This window comes from Mangifera indica, chromosome 1, assembly GCF_011075055.1.
Source record: "Mangifera indica cultivar Alphonso chromosome 1, CATAS_Mindica_2.1, whole genome shotgun sequence".
NCBI lineage: Eukaryota > Viridiplantae > Streptophyta > Magnoliopsida > Sapindales > Anacardiaceae > Mangifera > Mangifera indica.
The window spans coordinates 12,842,491-12,864,042 of record NC_058137.1 but is presented as its reverse complement, the minus strand read 5'-3'; the positions used below and the strand labels follow the sequence as shown (position 1 = coordinate 12,864,042).

At 31.7% G+C, this 21,552-nt stretch overlaps 1 protein-coding gene across 3 annotated transcripts; it reads right to left on the bottom strand.

Moving 5' to 3' along the window:
* Positions 1-7,776: 7,776 nt before the first annotated feature.
* On the bottom strand, positions 7,777-13,920 carry LOC123212838 (probable Histone-lysine N-methyltransferase ATXR5). Of its 3 annotated transcripts, none has more exons than XM_044632064.1 (8): positions 13,285-13,920; positions 12,970-13,053; positions 11,401-11,627; positions 11,207-11,307; positions 10,907-11,119; positions 10,666-10,670; positions 9,813-9,920; positions 7,777-8,158 (listed from the first exon to the last, which is right to left on the bottom strand). In XM_044632064.1, the coding sequence occupies exons 1-7, from the start codon at positions 13,628-13,630 to the stop codon at positions 9,859-9,861; spliced, it is 1,038 nt and encodes a 345-aa protein (XP_044487999.1). In that variant the 5' UTR covers positions 13,631-13,920; the 3' UTR covers positions 7,777-8,158; positions 9,813-9,858. The 3 variants fall into 3 exon arrangements, with proteins under 3 accessions (XP_044487999.1, XP_044488007.1, XP_044487991.1); XM_044632072.1 differs by having other exon boundaries at positions 7,777-8,104; XM_044632056.1 differs by lacking the exons at positions 7,777-8,158; positions 9,813-9,920 and having other exon boundaries at positions 10,183-10,670; positions 13,285-13,915.
* Positions 13,921-21,552: the final 7,632 nt, after the last annotated feature.

Genomic DNA, 21,552 nt, shown 5'->3' with positions numbered 1-21,552 from the left:
ATATGATGGCTATTCTAGAAATATCCATAATCTCTATATTACTATGACCAAAGACACAAGTAATACTGATGTGACTATAGTTCTCATGTGTCAAAACTGTTAACTGATCGCTTGGTGCAACACATGGGTCACATTATAGATGTGTTTCATTAGATAAACCTGATAAAAGGATTTTTAAATAAATGGTTGCTCATGTGTCTATAGGAACAAATCCTCTAACTTCATAAGTACATATGACCTTTAGATTTAAGTTTGTCAAACTATCTCATGCTAGTAATGGTATGGTTCTTCACTATCCAACGTGTTGCTATAAAAAAGGTGCCATAAAGATAATAATTAGTCATATCATGATGTCTATAAAAATTATGTTGGATCCACAGAGGATTCTTCACTCACCAAGCCTAAAAGGTGATATCTCAAATGAGAACACTGAAAAACATAGTAAACACTCGAATATGTAACCACAGTGAGTTTGGGTCGTAGCTTGATCCAAGTTATTTAGTTATTAATATGTATCAATTCATATCAAGGAATCATTGAGATAGACATATTTGTATCTCCGCCTTAAAAGATATCAATTAACAAATGGATCAAATTATATGCAATCTTGTAGTTCACAAGGCTAAAAGTAGTTTGTTCACACTCTGTCAGTCGGATGGCCATCATGCCTAGCTAAAGGCCTATATTGGTCTATGTTTAGATTCAACCCAAATCCAAACACTATCCATTTGATAAAGAGATTATGATCAGACACATATTAGAGTTGATCCAAACCTTTATGCATTGGGTTATTTGTTGATAATACTATTGTAATGGAATGGCATGGATTTTAGAATAAAGCTACTCATACACACTTTCTTGAACTACTTTTCCATACTCCAGCATCATTATTCCAACAGGAAATCGACACTCGCATGGCAAGTCCAACAATATAAGTTTTGGTTGTTTATAATCAAATGTTGAAATTGAATTATGCACTTATTAGAACAACTTTAAACATTTTGATGGATTGTGTAGAGAGGCACCTTGGTGCATATAGATTATCCAAAAAGATGAAAAAAAGGTGAATTAGTAATTTAAATTAAACTAATAGAAAACATTAAGAGAATTGGATAATAGGCACGTATTTGGATTTTCCAAAGTTAACAGGTTATGACTTTATCAATAGACTAAATCTTATGTGAGAATAAGTCTTTTGGCCATTTAATAGAAAGTAATTAATTATAATGCCAAAAGACTTATTCCTACCCAAGGTTTATTGTATCTCTAAACTCTAACCTTAAGTTAATAGAATCTATTAATTTCAAGGTTAAAATTGTCATATCATTAGTAATATTAAAAAAATAAAAATTTATCTCATTCTCTCCCTAAAGTTTGGAAAACTAACATTTTTCCCCTAACTATAGTTTTAAAAAATTACATTTTCCTCTTGGGTTTAATTTTTTCTATCCCTATCATTTTTGTTATGATCATCGCCATCTTTGACCACTTTCTCTATTCAAATCAGCTTCTTTCCCTCCTGCCTTCTCTCTCTAGGTGGCTTGCTTGTCTGAATTGTCTTCATCTTAGATGAGCCAATAGAAAACATTGAAATCATGTCAGGAGAGAGCATCTATAGCAACAGTGAAGAGGGAAAGACATTGCCAAGAGTGAGAAAATGCCAAACATTCATTGAAAATTGTCCCTAAAAAATTGAAACCTTAGTGGAAAAAATGTAACTTTTCAAAATGTAATATTAGGGAAAATTTGTTAGTTTTCCAAACCATGGGGGAAAATGATATAAACTTTATATTTTTTAATATTATTAGTTAAATGATGATTTTACTTATATAACTAACTGATTATGTTAACTTTAATAGTTGACAGGTAGGTATTTAGGTTTTCGAAATTAAACAGGTGGGAGTTTGGTGATGCACTACACCTTGGGTGGAAATAAGTCTTTTGGCCTAATTATTAAAGCTATTAAGTTATACCTCTGTAGCCAATAGAATAAGTTAGACAAATATTACCTCTATTTACTCATTTTGATGTATTTCAAAACCTATAGACTCGCACATACTGGTTATCATTGCTTATATCACTCCCCTCACCATAGATGTTGACTATTTGAATGGAATTTTATACAAAATATATATAAAAAAGGGTTAATATATTGTTTGTATTCATTTTTTTGTTGTTCATAGTGTACAGGCATGTGTTTGCATTGATAATATAGATGTCATGAATAGTGGTTCAAATGTTTCTAGTTTTAGGGTTTATTTGAGATTTAGATTGAATTGAATATTTCATTATTGATTTGTGTGAATGTTGTTCTGGTTGAAGATGCTTTGAATCAAGTAATAGGAAAATTAGGGAAGAAAATTGTTAATTGGATCCAATTGAAAAGGGACAATTGTCATCTCTACACATGCATTACATATAATACAATATCAATGTACCCCCCTGCACATCACACTAGCTAAATTTTAATTATAACCCTTACACATTACACATAGTAAAATATCAAAATCCCCTAATGCATCACACATTGTAAGATTCCGCTAAAACCTAGTGTATGAACATGCATACTAGATTTCTATCATTTATGCTAACCAAACTGAATCCATACTTGGGAAAATAAAATCAACATCAAAGAACTCTTATGTAAGCAACTTATATGAAAATTTGCAACATTTCACTTGGGCAACATTAGTTATGATCAATTTTTTAAAACATTTTCAAGCTAAGGCTTTGTTACCTTTCGCTTGCAAGTGCATGAGTCGTTAAGTAATATCATAAATGTCGATCCTATAAGAATTGGGAAATCAACCTCTAATTTAATTCAAGGCCAGAATTAACTAAAAAGATTGTAATAAAGCAATCAACAAATTATGTGAATGTGACTATCACTAAAACTACTTAGCTAGAATACAACTAAAGTAAAAAGCAAAATAATATTAAAATAATAAGATTAGATATTCTATGTTGACCTAGTTCTCCTTACGAGATTGACTAAGCATGTCATCACTAAACAAGTCTCAACTTTCGTGATAACTTAAATAGTTACTACCTATTATGTATCGTGATTCCAAGTACTCCATAAAAAGCTGACCTATATCTAGTATCAATGATCTAGGTTCAATGAATACGTGCACTAACTCAAAATTTACCTTTCAATAGTCTATGTCAGCTTACTAACATGCACAAAGATGGGTCTATGTTTTTATCACAAACAAAGGAAAACTATTTAATGAAGCAAAATATAATGATTCATAAATTTATGAAATAATGAACTATAGACTCAAGAGGGTTATTGAATCCCCTTAGTTCTTAGAATAGAGAAAATTAGCCACTTATACTAAAATCACGCATACAATAACAAATAAAATACATTATATTTAGAGCAAATAAAGATCATACTGAATATGTATGCATGCACCAAGGGGATAGTTGTTATTGCCATTGCTATCTTGTGTTGTCACTAGTACACATGATGACTCATAAAATGCAGGCAATAAATTACTTGAGTTTATCGTTAGGAAATTCTGACTGGAGAAGTCTATCTGCACTTATGAATTTGGTGACTTTATATAGATTGTTCTTTCCTTATGCCTCAAGATTATAGCAGATTATTTATTGATTCTATTTTAGCGTTGAAATTTCTTTTTCTTGATCTGCTGATGTTGACAAGTCCTAATTTTTCTCTTTATTTTTCTTCTCGTGCTAGTTTAGTTTTAATGCAATCAGGAAACTTTTTAAGATTCTTCCTTTTTCTTCATATCTTCTTCACAATTCTTTTTTTTTTTTTCTAATTTATTTTCCTACAAACTAAAAAAGAATAATCAAACAAAACATCTAGGAACTTTTATTATTTTTAATTAAAATCCTAAACTAAATTATAAGTAAATGCAAAATTTTCACTCCTTTAAACACAATATGTGAGCGTATAAATTTAATGCAGAAAATTCCCCCACACTCAAACTTTGTTTGTCTTTAAGCAAATGGAAATTGAAACACAAAGAAAATGTGCAAACTTCGTAGCCTTTGGCCCCCTTTCGACTCAAGTGTTTATGCAACCACTAAAAACAACTGTTATAAAAGAATTTCCCTACAAAGGCCTAAACTATTCAACACTCAATCATAGTTTGGTCAATTGCTTAACCTTCTCAAGCCAGTCCTAGGAAGTCCCTCACATAACCTTCCTTCCAATTCCATTGCACTTCAAGTTGAGCATATATACACTTTGCTTCCCTCCACAATCTCTATAGACAATTGTGATTTTCGACCCCATAGGCAAAACTATACTCCTAATCTCAACTAATGTAGATGTAACACATCAAAGATTAATAAGTGTTTTATCGGGTTATAACGTGTCTAAGGCATGGTCTACGAAAACAAAAGATATAAGAATATGTCTGCAAAATCATGAGCACTATCATGAAGACAAGATCAAAACTTTTGATTTATTTAGAATGATCACTCGAAGAAGTTTTCTTATAATAGAGCTTATATTCTTTACTTTGTTTCATAGGTAAGGCAACTTTTATTCATATATTTATATGTTTTTCTTTTTTTTTTTTTTTCTCTTTTTCTATATATTTTGTTTAGACTAACCTTTATTTTCTTTCTTCTTCGAAACTATTTTCTTATATACTAAGGATTCTTGTACTTTTTACAAATAAACTCCATTGAATTATGCACTTTTTCTTCTTCGGATCGACTGGATAAAATCTAGTGTCTATCATTTGTCATCAATCATGTACTCATGCAAGGGTAAGACACTTTTCTGGTGAAAAAATATTAATATTAATTGATAATGTATATCATATCCTTATCGATGCATGCAACTAGGACTTCAACTCGAAAGGTTATGTAGTCAAGTTCTAGGGTGGTGAGATTTTAGTTAGGTTATTTGGTATGCATAGGTTGTCCATAAGTAAGCATTCACAAGCGTCCCTAATTAGTTAGCTGTTAAAGTCATTCCTTGTGTGAAAATTGTTGATCTTGCTTTCTTCCTTGTGATTTTCTAATGTTTCTTATGTATAAGTCCCTACAGGAATGAAAAAGGTTTTCTGAAAAATTTATTTTCTAATATGCAAAAGCAAAAATAATAGTTCTTTAGGTCAAAGGAATAATTTCATATTGATCCCCCTATTTAATTCGAGCAATTTCTTCATTAAATGTATTAAAAAAAAGGTAAAGGCATAGTGTACTCCCTGGGATGCGGGAATATGTCATGATCATAATGCAATCAATTGCAACTTCTAATTCTCCATTTTGACCTAGAAATATGTAATTAAAAAAGGAAAAATTAATTAAAAATTAAAGATGCAAGAATAAAAAGATGTTCAGGTTGCCTTTGGGTAATGCTTGTTTCTGGTCTTTAGCTTAACCTTTGTGTAAGCTCATGTTAGAGTTGGATCGGACAGTCTCCCATGGTAGTTAGTTTGTTCATGAGATATGGTTTAAGATGTTGACCATTTACTTTAAAATTTTTTATATTCTCACTTCAAACTTTAACTGCTTCATATAGATATACCTGTATTACTTTGAATAGTCCTTACCAACATGACTTCTGCTTACCTGGAAAGAGACGTAGTTATGAATTGAACAAAAGCAACAATTCTCCTTCTTTGAATTCATTTTTCATCATATGTTTGCCATGCCATTTCATAAACCTGCAACCTTTTGGTAGCTCAACAAGTTCCCATACACCATTGTCTCATAGATTGCATTTCATCTCTCATTACATCCCACCACATCTTAGATTGAAGACTAGATACAACTTTTGCAACAGATAAATGATCCACTACATGACCAATGTCATAATTAGTCTCCCCCAAATAAACCACATAATCCAAATGAATATCAAGTCTCCTTCTTTATTAGACCTTCTTAATGAAACCTAAAGAATTGTATCATGGCATCCTAGGAGTCATAATGGGTGTTGGTTGTATGGATCCCTCTTCCTTTGCAGAATTGATTATAGGTGTAGGAACCATTTTCTCTTATTGTATGGGCAAATGAACACAAATATTTTTGATAATGCATATTTTCATTACAGTTCTCAAGATGATTACTATTATCAATCACATCAAATCTAGAAATTTAGCTATTGTGATTTCACAATTGTAGAACTCTTCTTTCCATAGTAAATTTTGTATATTTTACAATGATTTGGTGTCCAATGTAATCACAAGTAGACCGAGAATGTAACTTATTCTCATTAGGATTATAAATGTACTTTTGAAAGGACATCCCCAAATGTGAGAAGTGATTCAAGCTAGGTTTCTTATTGTTCCATAACTTAAAAACGGTCTTGGATACAAACTTAAGACTCTATTGAGGATATTCAAAGTTATTTTAATAACCTCGTCTCAAAGAATGTATAGATTAGTAATACTTTAAATACTCATCATTTCCTTAAATGTGTAGTTTTGCCTTCCAACTTTGTTCAAGACGAATCTAACATAGTAAACTGAGTACTATTCTACAATCTTCCAAGTACTTTGCAAATGGGCTTTTAATTTATCTACTTCTACCATGTTTGCCATAATACTCACTACCTCACCCGGATTTAACAATTTTGATAATCGCTCTCAACTATTTCTCAACTTCAGTCTTAAAGATCTTGAATTTATTAAGAGATTCTGATTTTTTCTTAATCAAGAATAGGCGATCATATCAAGAAATAATTAATGAATGTAAAAAATTATTTGCAATTTCAAATTGTAGGTGAATAAGAACCACTTATGTTGGTGTTTATTCTAGTTAATTCACCCCTACAAGAGTCAACATATGTTTCTAAGTCATTAAAGTCAAGAGTAGGAATAAAGTTACCATTTATCAACCTTTCTCCACTTTCCTTAGAGATGTGACTAAGTCCTTTATGCCACAATATGGAAGACTTTTCTTTAATTAAGGTTCTTTTGGCAGCAACATTTTCAACATTATATAAGGTAGAATCGATTTCATTAGGAGCTAAGCACAATTTATATAAAGCATATGACAAAGCAAAATGACCAATGTCTTCTAAATTGAAAAATAGATTAATCATGTCTATTTTAAATTCAAAATCATAACCTTCTTTGTCTGATAAGAAAACGAAAATCAAATTTTGTCTAACGGACGTTACATTAACATGATGCTCTTTGGAATAAACTCAAATCCAAAATCTAAATTTAAACAGACTAATCCTACGAATTCTACATCCACCTCTTCTTTGTTGCCAGCATTGACCTTAGACTCTTCCTTATTTGGTTTCCTTTTGCTTATGAATCCTTGCAATGAAAAGGCAACATGATTAGCCACCAAGAACTACATGAGGCTCTAACTAAATTGGATTCACAAACAATAAGACCCAAACAGTTACCTCCACACTCACATTTCGCTAGCCAAGCTTTGTATTTGGTGCACTCTGGGTTATTTTCCTTCTTAAAAACACCTGTAGAGATACGTACACCACTGGACCGACCAGTTTCTTTTTTATTGTTATAGACAGATTTAGGAGTATCAGATTTGCGTTTGGTTCTTTTCTTTCTATTGTTGAGTTTTGAAACAAAGAGCAGTCTAGGAATTTTCATTCTTAGGTTTGTCTTTTTCAACAACACAAAAGGTGATAAGGTCATTGACCTTATGGGCTTCATCTTGGGAATTATAGGTGGTCATAATCATGTCAAATTTAGGTAGGAGTGTGTTCAAGACTTGGTGAACAGTCCAAGTATCAAGAAGAATAATATCAAAGGCTTTCAGCTTAGTTTGGTAATGGACCATTTTAAGAATGTACTCCGTAACACCTTTTTAAACCATCACATTTTATTGAATAAAGTCCTTTAAGAAGCATACCTATTTCAGCATTAGTGGAAACTTTGTACATTTGTGCTATAGCATCCAAGCATCCAATAGGCCCTTTGGTATAGTAGTCTCAGACAGGCCACATAATAGATGTTCAAGAATTGATCCTTTTATCGTCAAATAACACAAAATATTAGATTTCATCCACAGTACATTAGCTTGATTTTCTACATCAGTACTAATGGTTGTGATATCTACAGGTTTAGGTGTAGTCATAGTCGAATCTGCAACAACCATTTTAATAGCAAACTCCACATCTTTCTTCCAACTCCTAAAGTATGAGCCAATCAAAACCTCAATAGTAAAGATGTTGTTGACAGAAAATCTGACGAAAATTATATTAAACAATGCAATATCATTAGCACATGATAGGGTAATCATATTACTTCAAGCCATAAATGAGTATCATCAATGAGAATTCAGACACATCATAATACAAACACCTTTGCATAGAGTACATAACATACGGTTTAGAATTCTCCAAATGAAACGGTCTAGATAATTTATTCCTATCTAAGTAAATTTATCACCATTGCGTGAATAGACCACTTGGGTAAGTCAATTAACAACTATCTGTCTTATGTGCAATCTCTTAACTAAATATACACTAAACACCTTTGGATAGAGTAACTTTATAAAGTAAACCACTTTGGTGGCAATACTACCAAAATTATAAAACTCTTTCACATCGAGATCCCTTAGACTGAAAAATAATTTATGGTGTATAAACCTTGTGGACATAGGCCTTAATGTCCTAAAAAAACATCTTGATTTATGACATGAAATTTTATGAAAGAAAATACATCTAATTATAGCTCTCTTGCCATACTATTATATTGCATTGTAAAAGTACTAATGTGACGAAATAAAATTTATGAAATAATATTGATATATTGCATTTTAAAATATTAATATTTCAAATCTAGATATGACTATATTATTGTGACCAGTTAAGCAATATATATGTATAAGATTCAGTCACTATCACAATTCAATGATAAATTAAAAGAGTACACAGATTCACGAATATGGTTGGTAGCCCAACGACAACCATGCAACACCATAAGCAAAGAGAATTTCTCGTACACATAACATCAAATCATACAATTTCATTAATGATTTGTTTAATTCATACATGAAAATAACAAAAAAAATAAAACAAATCACTTTGATTCACTCAAAAGATAATTAAATTAATCTAACTAATTTTAGGGTTTTAAGATCATTTATCTGGCTCTAATATCTCATGTAAATATATTTAACATAATACAAATTGGATCGCACACATGGTTACTTAGAACACCAAATTAATGTAGTTTATAGACATGTATTGGGATCCATCTCAATATCAGCAACAGAATAATAGAGAAAATAATATTCTCTAAGAATTTCTTCTTCTTTTCTCTTGAATGATCTCCAATGAGTGAGATAATAACGGCTCTTTCAAAATGAGATAGAAGACAAGACCTAACCTCCTCTATATAGAGTGTCATTTAGTCTTCCCATCATAATCTAATGAGCTCCTATGGCTTTACACATATAATTTGACTCACAACATAAAACTTAGAATATCAGTCCACTTTATTTAGATCAATTACTTATGGGTTACCATATATCTCATAATAGACCAATTTACCTTAATTTGGTTCAATTTAAAACAAAACTCACAATTAATATAAGCTCACTATATGAAAATTTTCAGCACTAACAACTCCGAAGTTCATGGTATCACTAATTAATAAACAGCAGGAAATCTGAGTCCAACAACAAGTGAATCAATTTGAGAAGTCAATCAATAGTATTTATAATATTATATAGAAGACTTGAGCAAGTTAACTCAGAAGGAATACCCAACTTGGGTAGAGCTATTCAGTATGTGCCATGCAGTGACTACAGGAAAAAATATATATAAGCATGTCTATATGCACAAACTTTATTATTTATTCCAAGTTGTAAGTTAAAAGAGAGAAAAATCTCACCTTGTATAAGGCATAATTAGAATCCTGAATTAGTGAATATCCAGCATTAACTGATGAAGATAGTTTCATCTAAAAAGAAAACTCTGCAACAAAGTGATGAATCCAATTCTGCAGAAACATGCATTATGAAGGCTCAAACTGCATAATCATGTGTGACTGAAAGAAATTATAGCATCAAAGTGGAACTCATTGCATTTTTTTTCTCCTCTAATATTTATATATCCCACACATTAAGTAAACATTGTAAATTGAAAGGTAACTGTTACATTTCTTAATGTATGAGAGATTAACAGAAAGATAAACAACTAGATCTTAATGCTAGTATCAGTATGGCAGAAGTAACTAATCTTGAAAGCAATAGAAGAAGTCATTAGATAAAAGTAAAAATTTTAATTAAACTCTGTAAAGAAGAAAGATGTTATTTCTTGAATAACTTCTTGTAAATCTAAGTCCTTCGTATGCAAAATTCCCAGGGATATTTATCCCACCCACTCTCTCCTATCATGGACAGAGAATGGACAAGTTCTACAGCATAAATTACATTAAATGGCCCTGGGTATAAATTTGAAGAAATGCTTTTTGCCTGTGCAATAACAATAAGCTGTGAAAAAAATGAAATGACAAATGAGAGAGATCCATTGGGATCCAAAATTGCATATCAGTATTGTAGGACGGTTAAACAGATATGATATGACCTCTCAGACAAAATGATGCGTAGGGTATTCATGCTCATAGCCATTATAATCATAGTATAGCCTCTCCCCCCGAGCAATATCACGAGTAGCAACCAAAAAGACTCGGCATTCACCATTAACACTGTATCTCACACATTTACAATTTTGCTTCTTCTTACCTTCCCTGCACAAAATCGGATATCCTTTAAGAATGACAGACATAGATATTTCTCCCATAGAAATTAAGATAAACAAGCATAAAATCAAATAGAGTCCATTGGAGCTAAACTAGATAACTTATTTCATCATAGAAGAATATTCACATATAGAATAACTCTAGATTAGGAAGTTTCTAAATTGTTGTACTTGTTATTCCCTTTAGTTAAGCATATTGACATGTGATGGGTTGCATAGGCTTACAGAGTATGATTGTTTATTCCATTGATAAAGCGAGCAATGTTTCCACGCTTATCAGGACAAATGACCAGACTTTTAGATGGATCTATTGCTAAAAGAAGCGTCATCATACTATCACAATCATCGTGCTCCCGGTTTTTTAGGAAATCGACATCGCCAATGTATTCAGCAATAAATGTCATATCCTTTATTGGGCCATCTGCCTCTACAGTAAAACTGCATCAGAAAATGAACAAGGTATTACTTAATATATGTTGTAGAACAAAAATGCTAGCACTACAAAGGAGTTCAATGATAGCATACCCTTCACAAGAATCATAAACTACTACGAGGGGAGGGCATTCGCCTCTTTTACACATTGCTCTACATTGTTCCAAGGTGTCTGTATCTTCTTTGGAAAGAATCTAAGAGAAATGCCATAATCAGAGTTAACATTTAATGTGACAGAAATACATGTAAAGAAAACAAAATGGAAAGAGGAATTTTCGTGTTCAAACCTGCATGCCACCATTTTCAAAAATTGCCTGATTGGCAGATCTAGGTGCCATGCCAGGCATATAAGTTAGATCATTACTGAATTCCAATTCCAATGCTGTCAAGGCAGAAGCAAGAGTGCCCATTTGCTTCAGCCTTTGTGCAGGATCTTCTGATGGAATAAATGGCAATAATTTCCTTCTTTTCTTTTGTAACACCAATGCCGATCGTCTTCGACGCCTTCGAGCATCTGAAAATCAAACCAGAAGAAATGAAAAATACAAATTAAAAAAAGCACCACTAAGAGATAAGCAATCAAAAGCAATTAGGATTATTGAACAAAGTGCATATAATTTCATGGTCCTTGTAACATGATCTGAGGTAAAATGCTCATAGAATGACCAATATCATACTCCTTTTAGCCTTATGATGTCCTATGCTATGAGAAAAAGGCTAGTCAATCCATGTGGCAGAGAGCTTTATGATGTCATATTCCTTTTCTTGTTTTTGATGAAAAGGGCTGTGTATTTTGTTACAGATGTAAAAGGTGAGAAGTCCAAAGACACCAGCCATGGTTGAAAATCTACTAATTTGCTGACTTCTCTAGTTTTAATAGCCTACCTAAAATAATATATAGAATCCAATTTCAGCCATTTTATTTTAGACAGGCATTATTTGCTAACATTAAACCTTTCACATGTGTTAGACTACAATGAATAATACTAATAGTACAAACCAGAAAATATCAAGTACATTGTTCATGCATGAATATAGACATAACAAATTAACAAATCAAGCAATCTCAGGAAATTAATTTCATTTTCTGAAATTATGAAAGTAGATTCTTCAATTTTTAAGTTGCCTACATCAAATTTCTGGTGCAACAATCCTCCTATCCAAATAGCTGATCCTCACACAGGTTTATCACATCTAGCTTTGTCTAAATTATTCCACATTTAGTTAAGTTAAATTGACACATTTGCATATAATTGTTAGTAAATTTTCAGCTGTGGCAAGAACATGTTAAATTGACACATTTGCATATAAATGTTAGTAAATTTTTGCCATTGCATTGAAAACCTGATAATTCTTAATACCAGAATCAGCACATTTGTAACATCACAAAATCCAATATAAACTAATAACACCTTCTCCCAAATCTCAATTTAAAGTATGGACTAGTTAAGCTCTAGCTTAACGCCAAGGATCAGGCTTAGAGCTAAAAGCTCATATTTTCAGCTACAAGGTCACAGGGGTCCAACTAATTGCGTTATTATATCCTATCTGAGATATCACATCTCATATAATGTTCCTTCCTCCCAAGATTTTAGGCATAGAAGCAACCCCAAGTTTAGAGCTCAGTGCACACAAAAGGACAGTTGACGAATTCGGAGTATGAAAAAGAGTTGCTTCCCTCAAAATGAATCCATTTCTTTTCTTATATTCTCATCTTCTTTTATCTAAGTATGCTTTTGTTTTCCATGCAATGTTAGAGCAGACATAATTAAATTGTTGTGTGGAATCATTCTTCAAATCACCAATAGCACCACCAAACATTGAGAAAGAAAACAGAATGAATTAAAATAATGCACCTTGATGAGACCAACCACATCTGTCTTTCACCTCTTTACACTTCTGAATTTTGAAAAAATCAATTATCTTCCTTTGCGAAAAACCTAAAAACCAAATCAAATAAAATACACAAAACACGTCACCACATTTTTCATTATACAACTTCAAAACCGAAACCTCCACCACGGGATCATGCTACATTACCGGAACGGCAATTCTATCCTTTCCGGTACCGCTAAATTATCTTGGTACCATTCATTTTCTTAACATTTCCAGCGACGTAGAATTTTCATAAATAAAAAAATGAAAATAATAACAAAAACAAATTCCCCTACTTCTTACACGTCTCTGGCCGGAGCAATTCGTGCACAGCCACGATCCAATCGGGATTCTAACAACTATCGGTCTCAAACACTTCATATGGAAGCCTTTATCGCACTTATCGCACAGGAGCAGCTCGTCAGGACGCTCGCCTGAGCCGCATTGCTCGCAGATGACGTCGCTGTAGTCGCCACGGGCCACCACGGCGTAGCGGGCCGTCGCTAATATTTCAGCTATTGACTTCAATTTCTTGGGCGGCGGCGAAGGTGACGGCGAATGCATTCCTCGAGGAGCCTCGGTCCTCCGCCGCGAGCCGACGAACCGCCGAGCCTCCGCTGACGAGGAAGTGGCTGGAGCCATGAATGGAGATGTCCAGACAGGCAAAATTCGGAATTAATGGGTAAATATTGAATTTCACCTAAAAATTTTTTTATGCTCTCTTTGAAATTAAATTAAAGGGAGCTGAAAATTTTTAATTGTGCGTTTGATGGAAAATTTAAAATGAAGGGGAAAATATTGTTTTTGGCTACGAAGACTCGCGGGGAATGGAGAAGTGACAAAAGGGAAGAGGAGGGTCCTAACGTGCGCCTGGTGTGTGCATCTCGTTTGAGGTACGTTGGACCATATTTTGCGGCTGAATTTTATTTTTGTTTCTCTTATTTCATTTTCCCGTACTGGCCGTTCTTAGGGTAAATTTGAATATAAATATTAGGGAAATTATAATAAATGATCAAAATTAAGGCGGTTTAAATGAAATTGTTCAAAACAATAAGGTTTAAGTAAAAATACTCAACTTTTATGAAATAACGAAACTATCCCTGTATATAAACAAGGAATTCCCATGGTAATTTTCTACGATTTCACTGTATAAATTCAAAGAAAATTACCCTTCCCACGGTGAAAAGATTTTCATCAATTTTCGTATTTTTCAGCAACTAAAAATGACAAATAAGGATAGTACATCATCTCACGTATTGTTTGAATCAATTTATTGTTAGGATTATTGAGACTTGAGGGAGATTTTAAGGTTTGAATGTTTAGGGTTCCGATTTTGAACAATGCATAAAATGTTTTGATTCTTGGTTGTTTTGCTTGAATTTCTTGAGGGGTTTTGTGTTTTTTGATATGTAGATTTGATTTGAGTTGAAATTAGAGGCTGAATGACGATTTTTAGTCGGAAAATGGGTTAGATCTGCCGGTGCTACGTAAGCTCCCATGGGTGCCCATGGGGGGGGGGGGGGGGGGGGGGGGGGAATTTAAGGTTTTCAAAATTTTAGGGGGAGAGGGGACAGGGGGAGATCCACGGGGGTCCGTGGAAAATTTTACACTGAACCGTGGGGCAGTCCATGAAAACCATGGGTTGGGTGGAAATTAATTTTTTTAAAACTATAGGATATATATGAGATAGACTTTGAACGACCATAACTTTTGATTTGGTAAGAGTTACAGGGCTTGTAATATATCAACGCGAAGCTCGTTTTGAGCTCTATAACAACAACCTGCTTTGCCAGTTGCACCAAATTTGGAGGTCAAAATAAAACTGTTTTAATGTGTATTATGCAGTTTTTTTTGTTTTATCAAATTTAGGATTTTCGGTTTTTATGATTTTGAGTTTGTTTGTGACCGGGCTAGAATTTTTTGATATGTAATTTTTAAATTTGATATTTGTAATTACGATGTGCTTTTTTAGACACGTTTTACAATGTAATTACGAAAATTTTGATCGATTTTTCGGTTTTCTCGTTCATAAGCTATTTGAACGTGTAGTTTTCGAAATTCAAATACGTTTTTTTAGATTTTCGAGTAATTTTTTTATTATTGACATTCTAGGGTATTTTAATATATCTATTTATTCATAACATGTTATTTTCAATGTAGTTTTTACGAATTAAGTTTTTTCTATTCGAATTCAGAAATACGAATTTCTTTTTTTCGATTCGAATTCAAAAATACGAATTTTTTCTTTTCGAACGAACCTGTGGTAATTGATATTAAATAAAAATGAGAGTGAAAGTGAGTATTTAAGTGATATAAGAAATGTATGTAATGAGAGTGAGAGTGAGGGGGTTTATATAAATGTAATGAAGAGTAATTTTGATATTTTAAAAAAAATTAGGGCATTTTTCCTTAGAAATAGGGAATTTGGATATTTTTGCTTAGAAATAGTAAAATTGCGCATTTTTGCTTAATGGAGGGGTAATTTGGCCATTTAGTATAATTTCCCTAAATATTATAAGGTGAATAAATTTTACAGGCCGTGACAAGTTACAAGTACAGTGATTATATACATTATTTATGTTTTTCATCTTCACTGCATAGTTGAAAGCAATATGTTCTTATTAAATTTTAATCATACAGTCAATATGATTTTTTAATTAAAATAAAAATAAATCTTTAGAAATATATTTTTTAAGAAATCCTTCTATATGTAATATATTTGTAACTAATCTTTTTCATCGAATAAATATAAATGATTAATATAAAAATAAGATATATATGAAAAAAAAACTCTAAAAATTCACTAGAGATCCTATACATACAATGCTTTTTTTTATAATCATTATCAAAACTTTGCCGGATAACAAGATTATTCCACAATTTTGACGATTAGCCATTATACATCCATTATTTTGTATACGATAATAATAGTTTGGCAGTTATAACCGAAGCTTTGCATTATCTACCATATAAATATAGTGATTATATATCTTTTTGGAGGAATCTCAATACCTACGATAATAGCAGACATACTCTTTAATAGTAAATTGAACTATATTAAAAATTCTTTTATTTTTATTGTTCACTCGTACAAAATCTTACATAATATCTCACATAAAATTGCTATATATAGTTTTGATAATCACAAAAAATGTATAATCATAGTTGTAATAATAATTACCATATATAATAAGATTATTCCAAATTTTGTCATTATCAAAACTCATGCAAATTCTCACATGATATCTCATGTATAACCATTATATGTAGTAGATAACAAGATTATCATATCCTCTCTTGTACAAGTCTCATTTTCTTTCTTTTTTTGGCTAAGTTCAAGTCTCGTACGTTGGATATTTCTAGTTGGTAAATGAAAATTTGCCTCAATAGTTTAGCGCTAGAAGATAGGGCTTACTTTGAAGAAAGTTCTCTTTCGTATCACTCCATAACACTCATTTAACATCTTTCATCAGAAATCCTATCCTTCGAAGAGAAATGCTACTGTATTTGACTAATTAAACTTGAAATGCTTATTAAAATAAGCAAAAATTAAAATTTCTTCAAAAAATTATCAAAATACCTTTGATTAAAATATATACCAATAGAAACATCAAAAGATATTCATAACTAAATATAAAAAGTCGAGTGTATAGTTTAAAACGTAAAAACATACAATATCATTCTCATAACAACTCATAAATAAATACAAAGTAGATTCACTAATTTACCCTCATACATTGCCCTCTAGTTGACTCACCACTCCGTAGATGTTATCCTAGTACTTGCAAAATAATTTAAAGAAAAGAGAAAGTGATAGTCTCTCAATAAGTACAAAAAACTAACTTCCACACATCTTATGTCTCATTCTTTTTCGCTTTATGAACTTATATATATGTCAGCTAAACTTATCATCTAGAATACACTTTCAAACTCTGAACTTTAATGATAAGAAATTTCTTAACTCACACTTAGTCATTTAGCGACACACTTTGATCTCAAAACTTTGATGATATTACATGCCTTAGAACATTATTTTGGTCATCAATGATACACATCCAAATCCTAAACTACAATGACTCTTTATATGTAATGCATGTAAAAACTATGATGAAAGTATTTTTCTTTAAAAATCATTTTTTCTTTTAAAACATTTCTTTTCTCTACTGATTGGATTAAGTTAAAATATGAATTAGACACTCCAACCACATGAGTAATATAGTTGCGAAATCTCATTTCTCTATGCATATTTATTGGATTGTAATAACATCATTCGTGCCCTAATGCATACATATGTAGGAAGATTCTCATATGTACATTTTCATTACAACTTTCATGAAAACATATCAGTAAAAACTATTACGAAAAACATGTTTTTGTAAGTGCCATGAAAATATGTTATAATTGGTGTGCGAAATAATATGTGAAATTATATATAACTAGATAGATTCACTTAATTTATATATTAATGTGATATCATGTATGAATGTTATTCGATTGATCTGTAAAATATCAACTGAATGTAAAAATGGCAAATCAAATGGTGTTTAAGCATTGATCTTGGCATAAATAATATTAAAACTTATGTTTGAGAATTACCGTAAAATGATTTATCATCTTTGTGATGTTACAAATATGGATACTTATTAAAATGCACAACATTGATTGTGGCTTGGTTTTCAAAGTTTAAATCGAGTTTTAAGTAAACAAGTGAATGTTTTTTCGTAACCAGGTGTCAAAAAAAAAATTGTGTGATGACTGATTAAAAAAAAAAAGTGGTAATTGATTGATAAAGGGATTTGTTTATTGGTACAAATTAAAGGCAGAAGTGGAAAGGACCGAGTCAGCTTCGACACTGCCTACCGAGACTAAGGCGTACAGGTTAGGCTGGCTTGAAAAATTAATAAGGCCAAGAACGTGACCCTATGTATATAGGGTCACGCCCCCATTTAAACAAAATTTTAAATTTTTTTAAAATTTTTTAATAAAAAAATTTAGGCATAAATTATTTTTCAATTACTAAAACCAAGACCAATTTCCCAAATATTTTATTGATAATCTCTCACTTGTGGTAGATGACTACTGTGGTTATATGATAAAAAATATTATAATATTTTATAAATAAATTTATTTACATAATGTACAATTACAAATATAAATACTATATATATATACCATCCATCTATTCATTATCAATGTCTAGATTCTTGAATTCTTTAAAGATATCTTTTGAGACTTGGTTTTGTAATTTGAAATCAGTTTTGATCCAATCTTTTATACACATGATTGTCTCAAACATGTTTGTGAGTAAATTGGATCACCTATCCTCTAGCATACACCCACTTACACTAAAAGCAGATTTTGATGTTACAGTCAACACTGAAATGGTTAGTAGATCTCAGACTATAGTGGCAAGCACAGGAAAACTTTTTGTCTTTTTTTTTTCATCATGCCAAAACATATAATTTCTCAACATCATATCGTCAAACAATTTTTAGGTAATGATCTATATTGATATAATTATAAAACTCGTCATAATTTGAACTCTAACCTTATTGACTATTTATCTTGTATAAGAGCAACTATATGCATAATTTTTTTGTGCCTGAACTACGTAACCTCTTGTTCTAAACTTTTTCCTACCCTTCCATATTTTTGTTCATAAATACTATATTTCCAATATAAATGCTTTAACATTGTCTATGAATTTAACAACATTGGTAATTAACAAATTATCATTGATAGTATCAAATAATTTTTTTACTCCTAATATTTTTGCCTTAGGATCTAAAACAATGGTAGCAACATAAAGTAAAGAAATTTTGGTCTAATATTTTTAAAATTCTTATTCCATTTGTCTAGATATATTTTAAAAAGTATTATGATACCTAAATTCTTTAAAAATATTACCGATTTCTACCATGTCTCTAACATATTCATTAGAGTTATAGCAATCTCCTAATCATGATTTATAAAAAAAATAGGATATTCTGAATCTTTTGATTAGGTATTGAAGAATCATGTTATAAGTACTTCATACCTTTCGTATGCTTTTAACATAAGGTATGTTGGATTCCACCAAGTTTTAATATCTACTTTTAATTTTCCTTTTTGTCTTAACCCATTGATTTACAAAATAAGAGACTTCGGTAAGAAAAACAAGGTAGATAGAATTAGAAAGAGTACCCGACTATGTGGAAGTTGGTACGAGACCTCGATCGAGTTAGATTCGAGTTGAAAATTAGAAAAGATAAGAAAAATGGTTCACATCTAGATAGCCACCCATTGCGTGCATAAGTGGCAAGATTTGTGAAAGTGATAGAGCTACCCTTCAAATGCATCATGTACTTGACACTAAGGCATATAACCACTCAGTTTATTTAGGTGTGCATGGTAAGGATTATGGCTTTTTCAAATATTTTCTCACATGGTCAAAGGGATTCATCATATATGTACCCAAGATAGGGATCATTCTAGGATGGTTTAGACAACAGTTTTGATCAGCTTATGTGGTAAAGAAAGGGACTACTATTAGATTATTTTTTTGTTTGACTAGGGTTCCTAGATAGCTAACCCAATAGGTCGTATGACATGTGCACCAAACACAATAGATAGTGACATACAAGGTGTCTTATGCTTTTACTAGGATATCAAAGATGTTAATTCCAACTTAGAACTTAGTAAACTTGGTAGATGGCCTATGTCAAGGCATGAGAGTGCCAAGTTGTGACTATATTCAAATTCACAAATGGAATGTCAGTTTTAACCGTTTTACGAATATTCAGATGCTAAGAGGTTACCAATTTACTGAGTATTTTCACTCACAAGTTCCTTTCGTTGTTTTATAGATAGAGGTAAGTAATGAAGTAAGCAAGAGAGCCAACTGTTTAGCAAGTAGCTACACAGGGGTGCAAGCATAATTATCATTTAAAAATTTATATATATTCATGTATTACATCCAGTTATGATTTTATAGTTATTTATGCACCAATAATATTTCAATTTAGTTTCGGACATCTTTACTTATGAATATTAATAAATGAGGTATGTCAATATCTTATTATTGTACCTTTTCGCACATTTGAGAATTTATGATCATGCATTAAATTATAAAGTTTTAAATTAGCTACTCTAGTCATGCACATCTCTTCAGATCATATTTCAAGTAAGGGTAAATATCTAGAGAGGGGTGTTACATTTATGGTATCAGAGCATGATCTTGGTACCCAAAAAGGTGTTAAATTCATAAGTGTATAAAAGTACATAATAGAGTTAAGTAGGGAAAGTGGCCCCTCATGCAATGCTAACCGCTCCTACACGTCTACCACTATAAATATGATAAACCTGCATTGAGTTAAAGTATTTTATATGCCTTAATCATAATTTCATTTCAAGATAAAAATATCTAGGAGATTAATTAGGGATGCCTTAGAAGTCCCTGATCAGGAGAAGAGCCAAGCTGAGGCTTAAGGACAAGCATCTGACGTGTCAATTATGTCATTAGTAAACAACAAGGTTATTTGATGGATAGTTGAAGATATTTTGAGATAGAATAAAAAGGCATCTAAAAGTGTTAGACATCTAGTCCATGCCTCACAGATGCCTAATAGCCTATAGTTATAGAGGTTCCACCATAGCAAGACAAAGTAGAGATGGTAGGTGGTAGCAGAGGTCAAGCTCATCTTATCTATAGTTTGGCAAGTCGACACCAGCCTCCTGATTTTAGAGGTAGTATAGTATTACATGGGTTACCAGCTAAAAAGTGGCTAGAAATAATAGAGGGTTATATGAGGATTTTCACCTTAATGGATACAGATAAGATTCAGTATATTAGCCAATTGCTTAAAGATGATGTTATGTGGAACCTACCAAGTGTCAAAAATGACTTAGACTGATTTCATTTAGGTTTTTTAAAAAGAGCACCTATCTATAGATGTTATGTATGTGAAGGCTTAAGAGTTCTTTCACTTAAGGTAAGGCAACATGACAATCAAGGAGTTCTCTACCAAGTTGATTTCCGTAACCAAGTTTACTTTGAGAGTGGCTAACTTGAACAGAGGTAAATTGGAGGTCTTTCTTGGTGGACTTAGGTTAGACATTGCCAAAGACATTATCATGGGAGATAATCCTTCTAGATTATTATTAAAGGCTCTTGGCAGAGTATTAAGGTCAAAGACTATGAGACATAAGATGGCTCGAGATAGGGGGATACTAGATCAACCAGTGCTAATAGCCCCAATTCAGAGGCAGAGTTAAATGTTTACAAATGGTATTTAAAAGGTATTAGGTAGTTGAGATAAAGGTATTAGAGACCCAGAGGTAAGAGGCTCTTCTAGTTAAGAAACAAGAAGAAATTAAAGGGTAAGAAACCTAGGAAAGAGGATCCTTCTACTTGTCTTAGATATGGAAAAAGACATGTCAGAGAGTGTTTTATCAGCCAAAAAGTATGTTACAAGTGCAAGTAGCCCAACTGATAATGTTGTTAATTATCATTATTTTGATTTTTAATTCCCTCATGTTATGTGAAAATTTAATTCAATCTAATAGAATTATTTATCCTTTTGCAC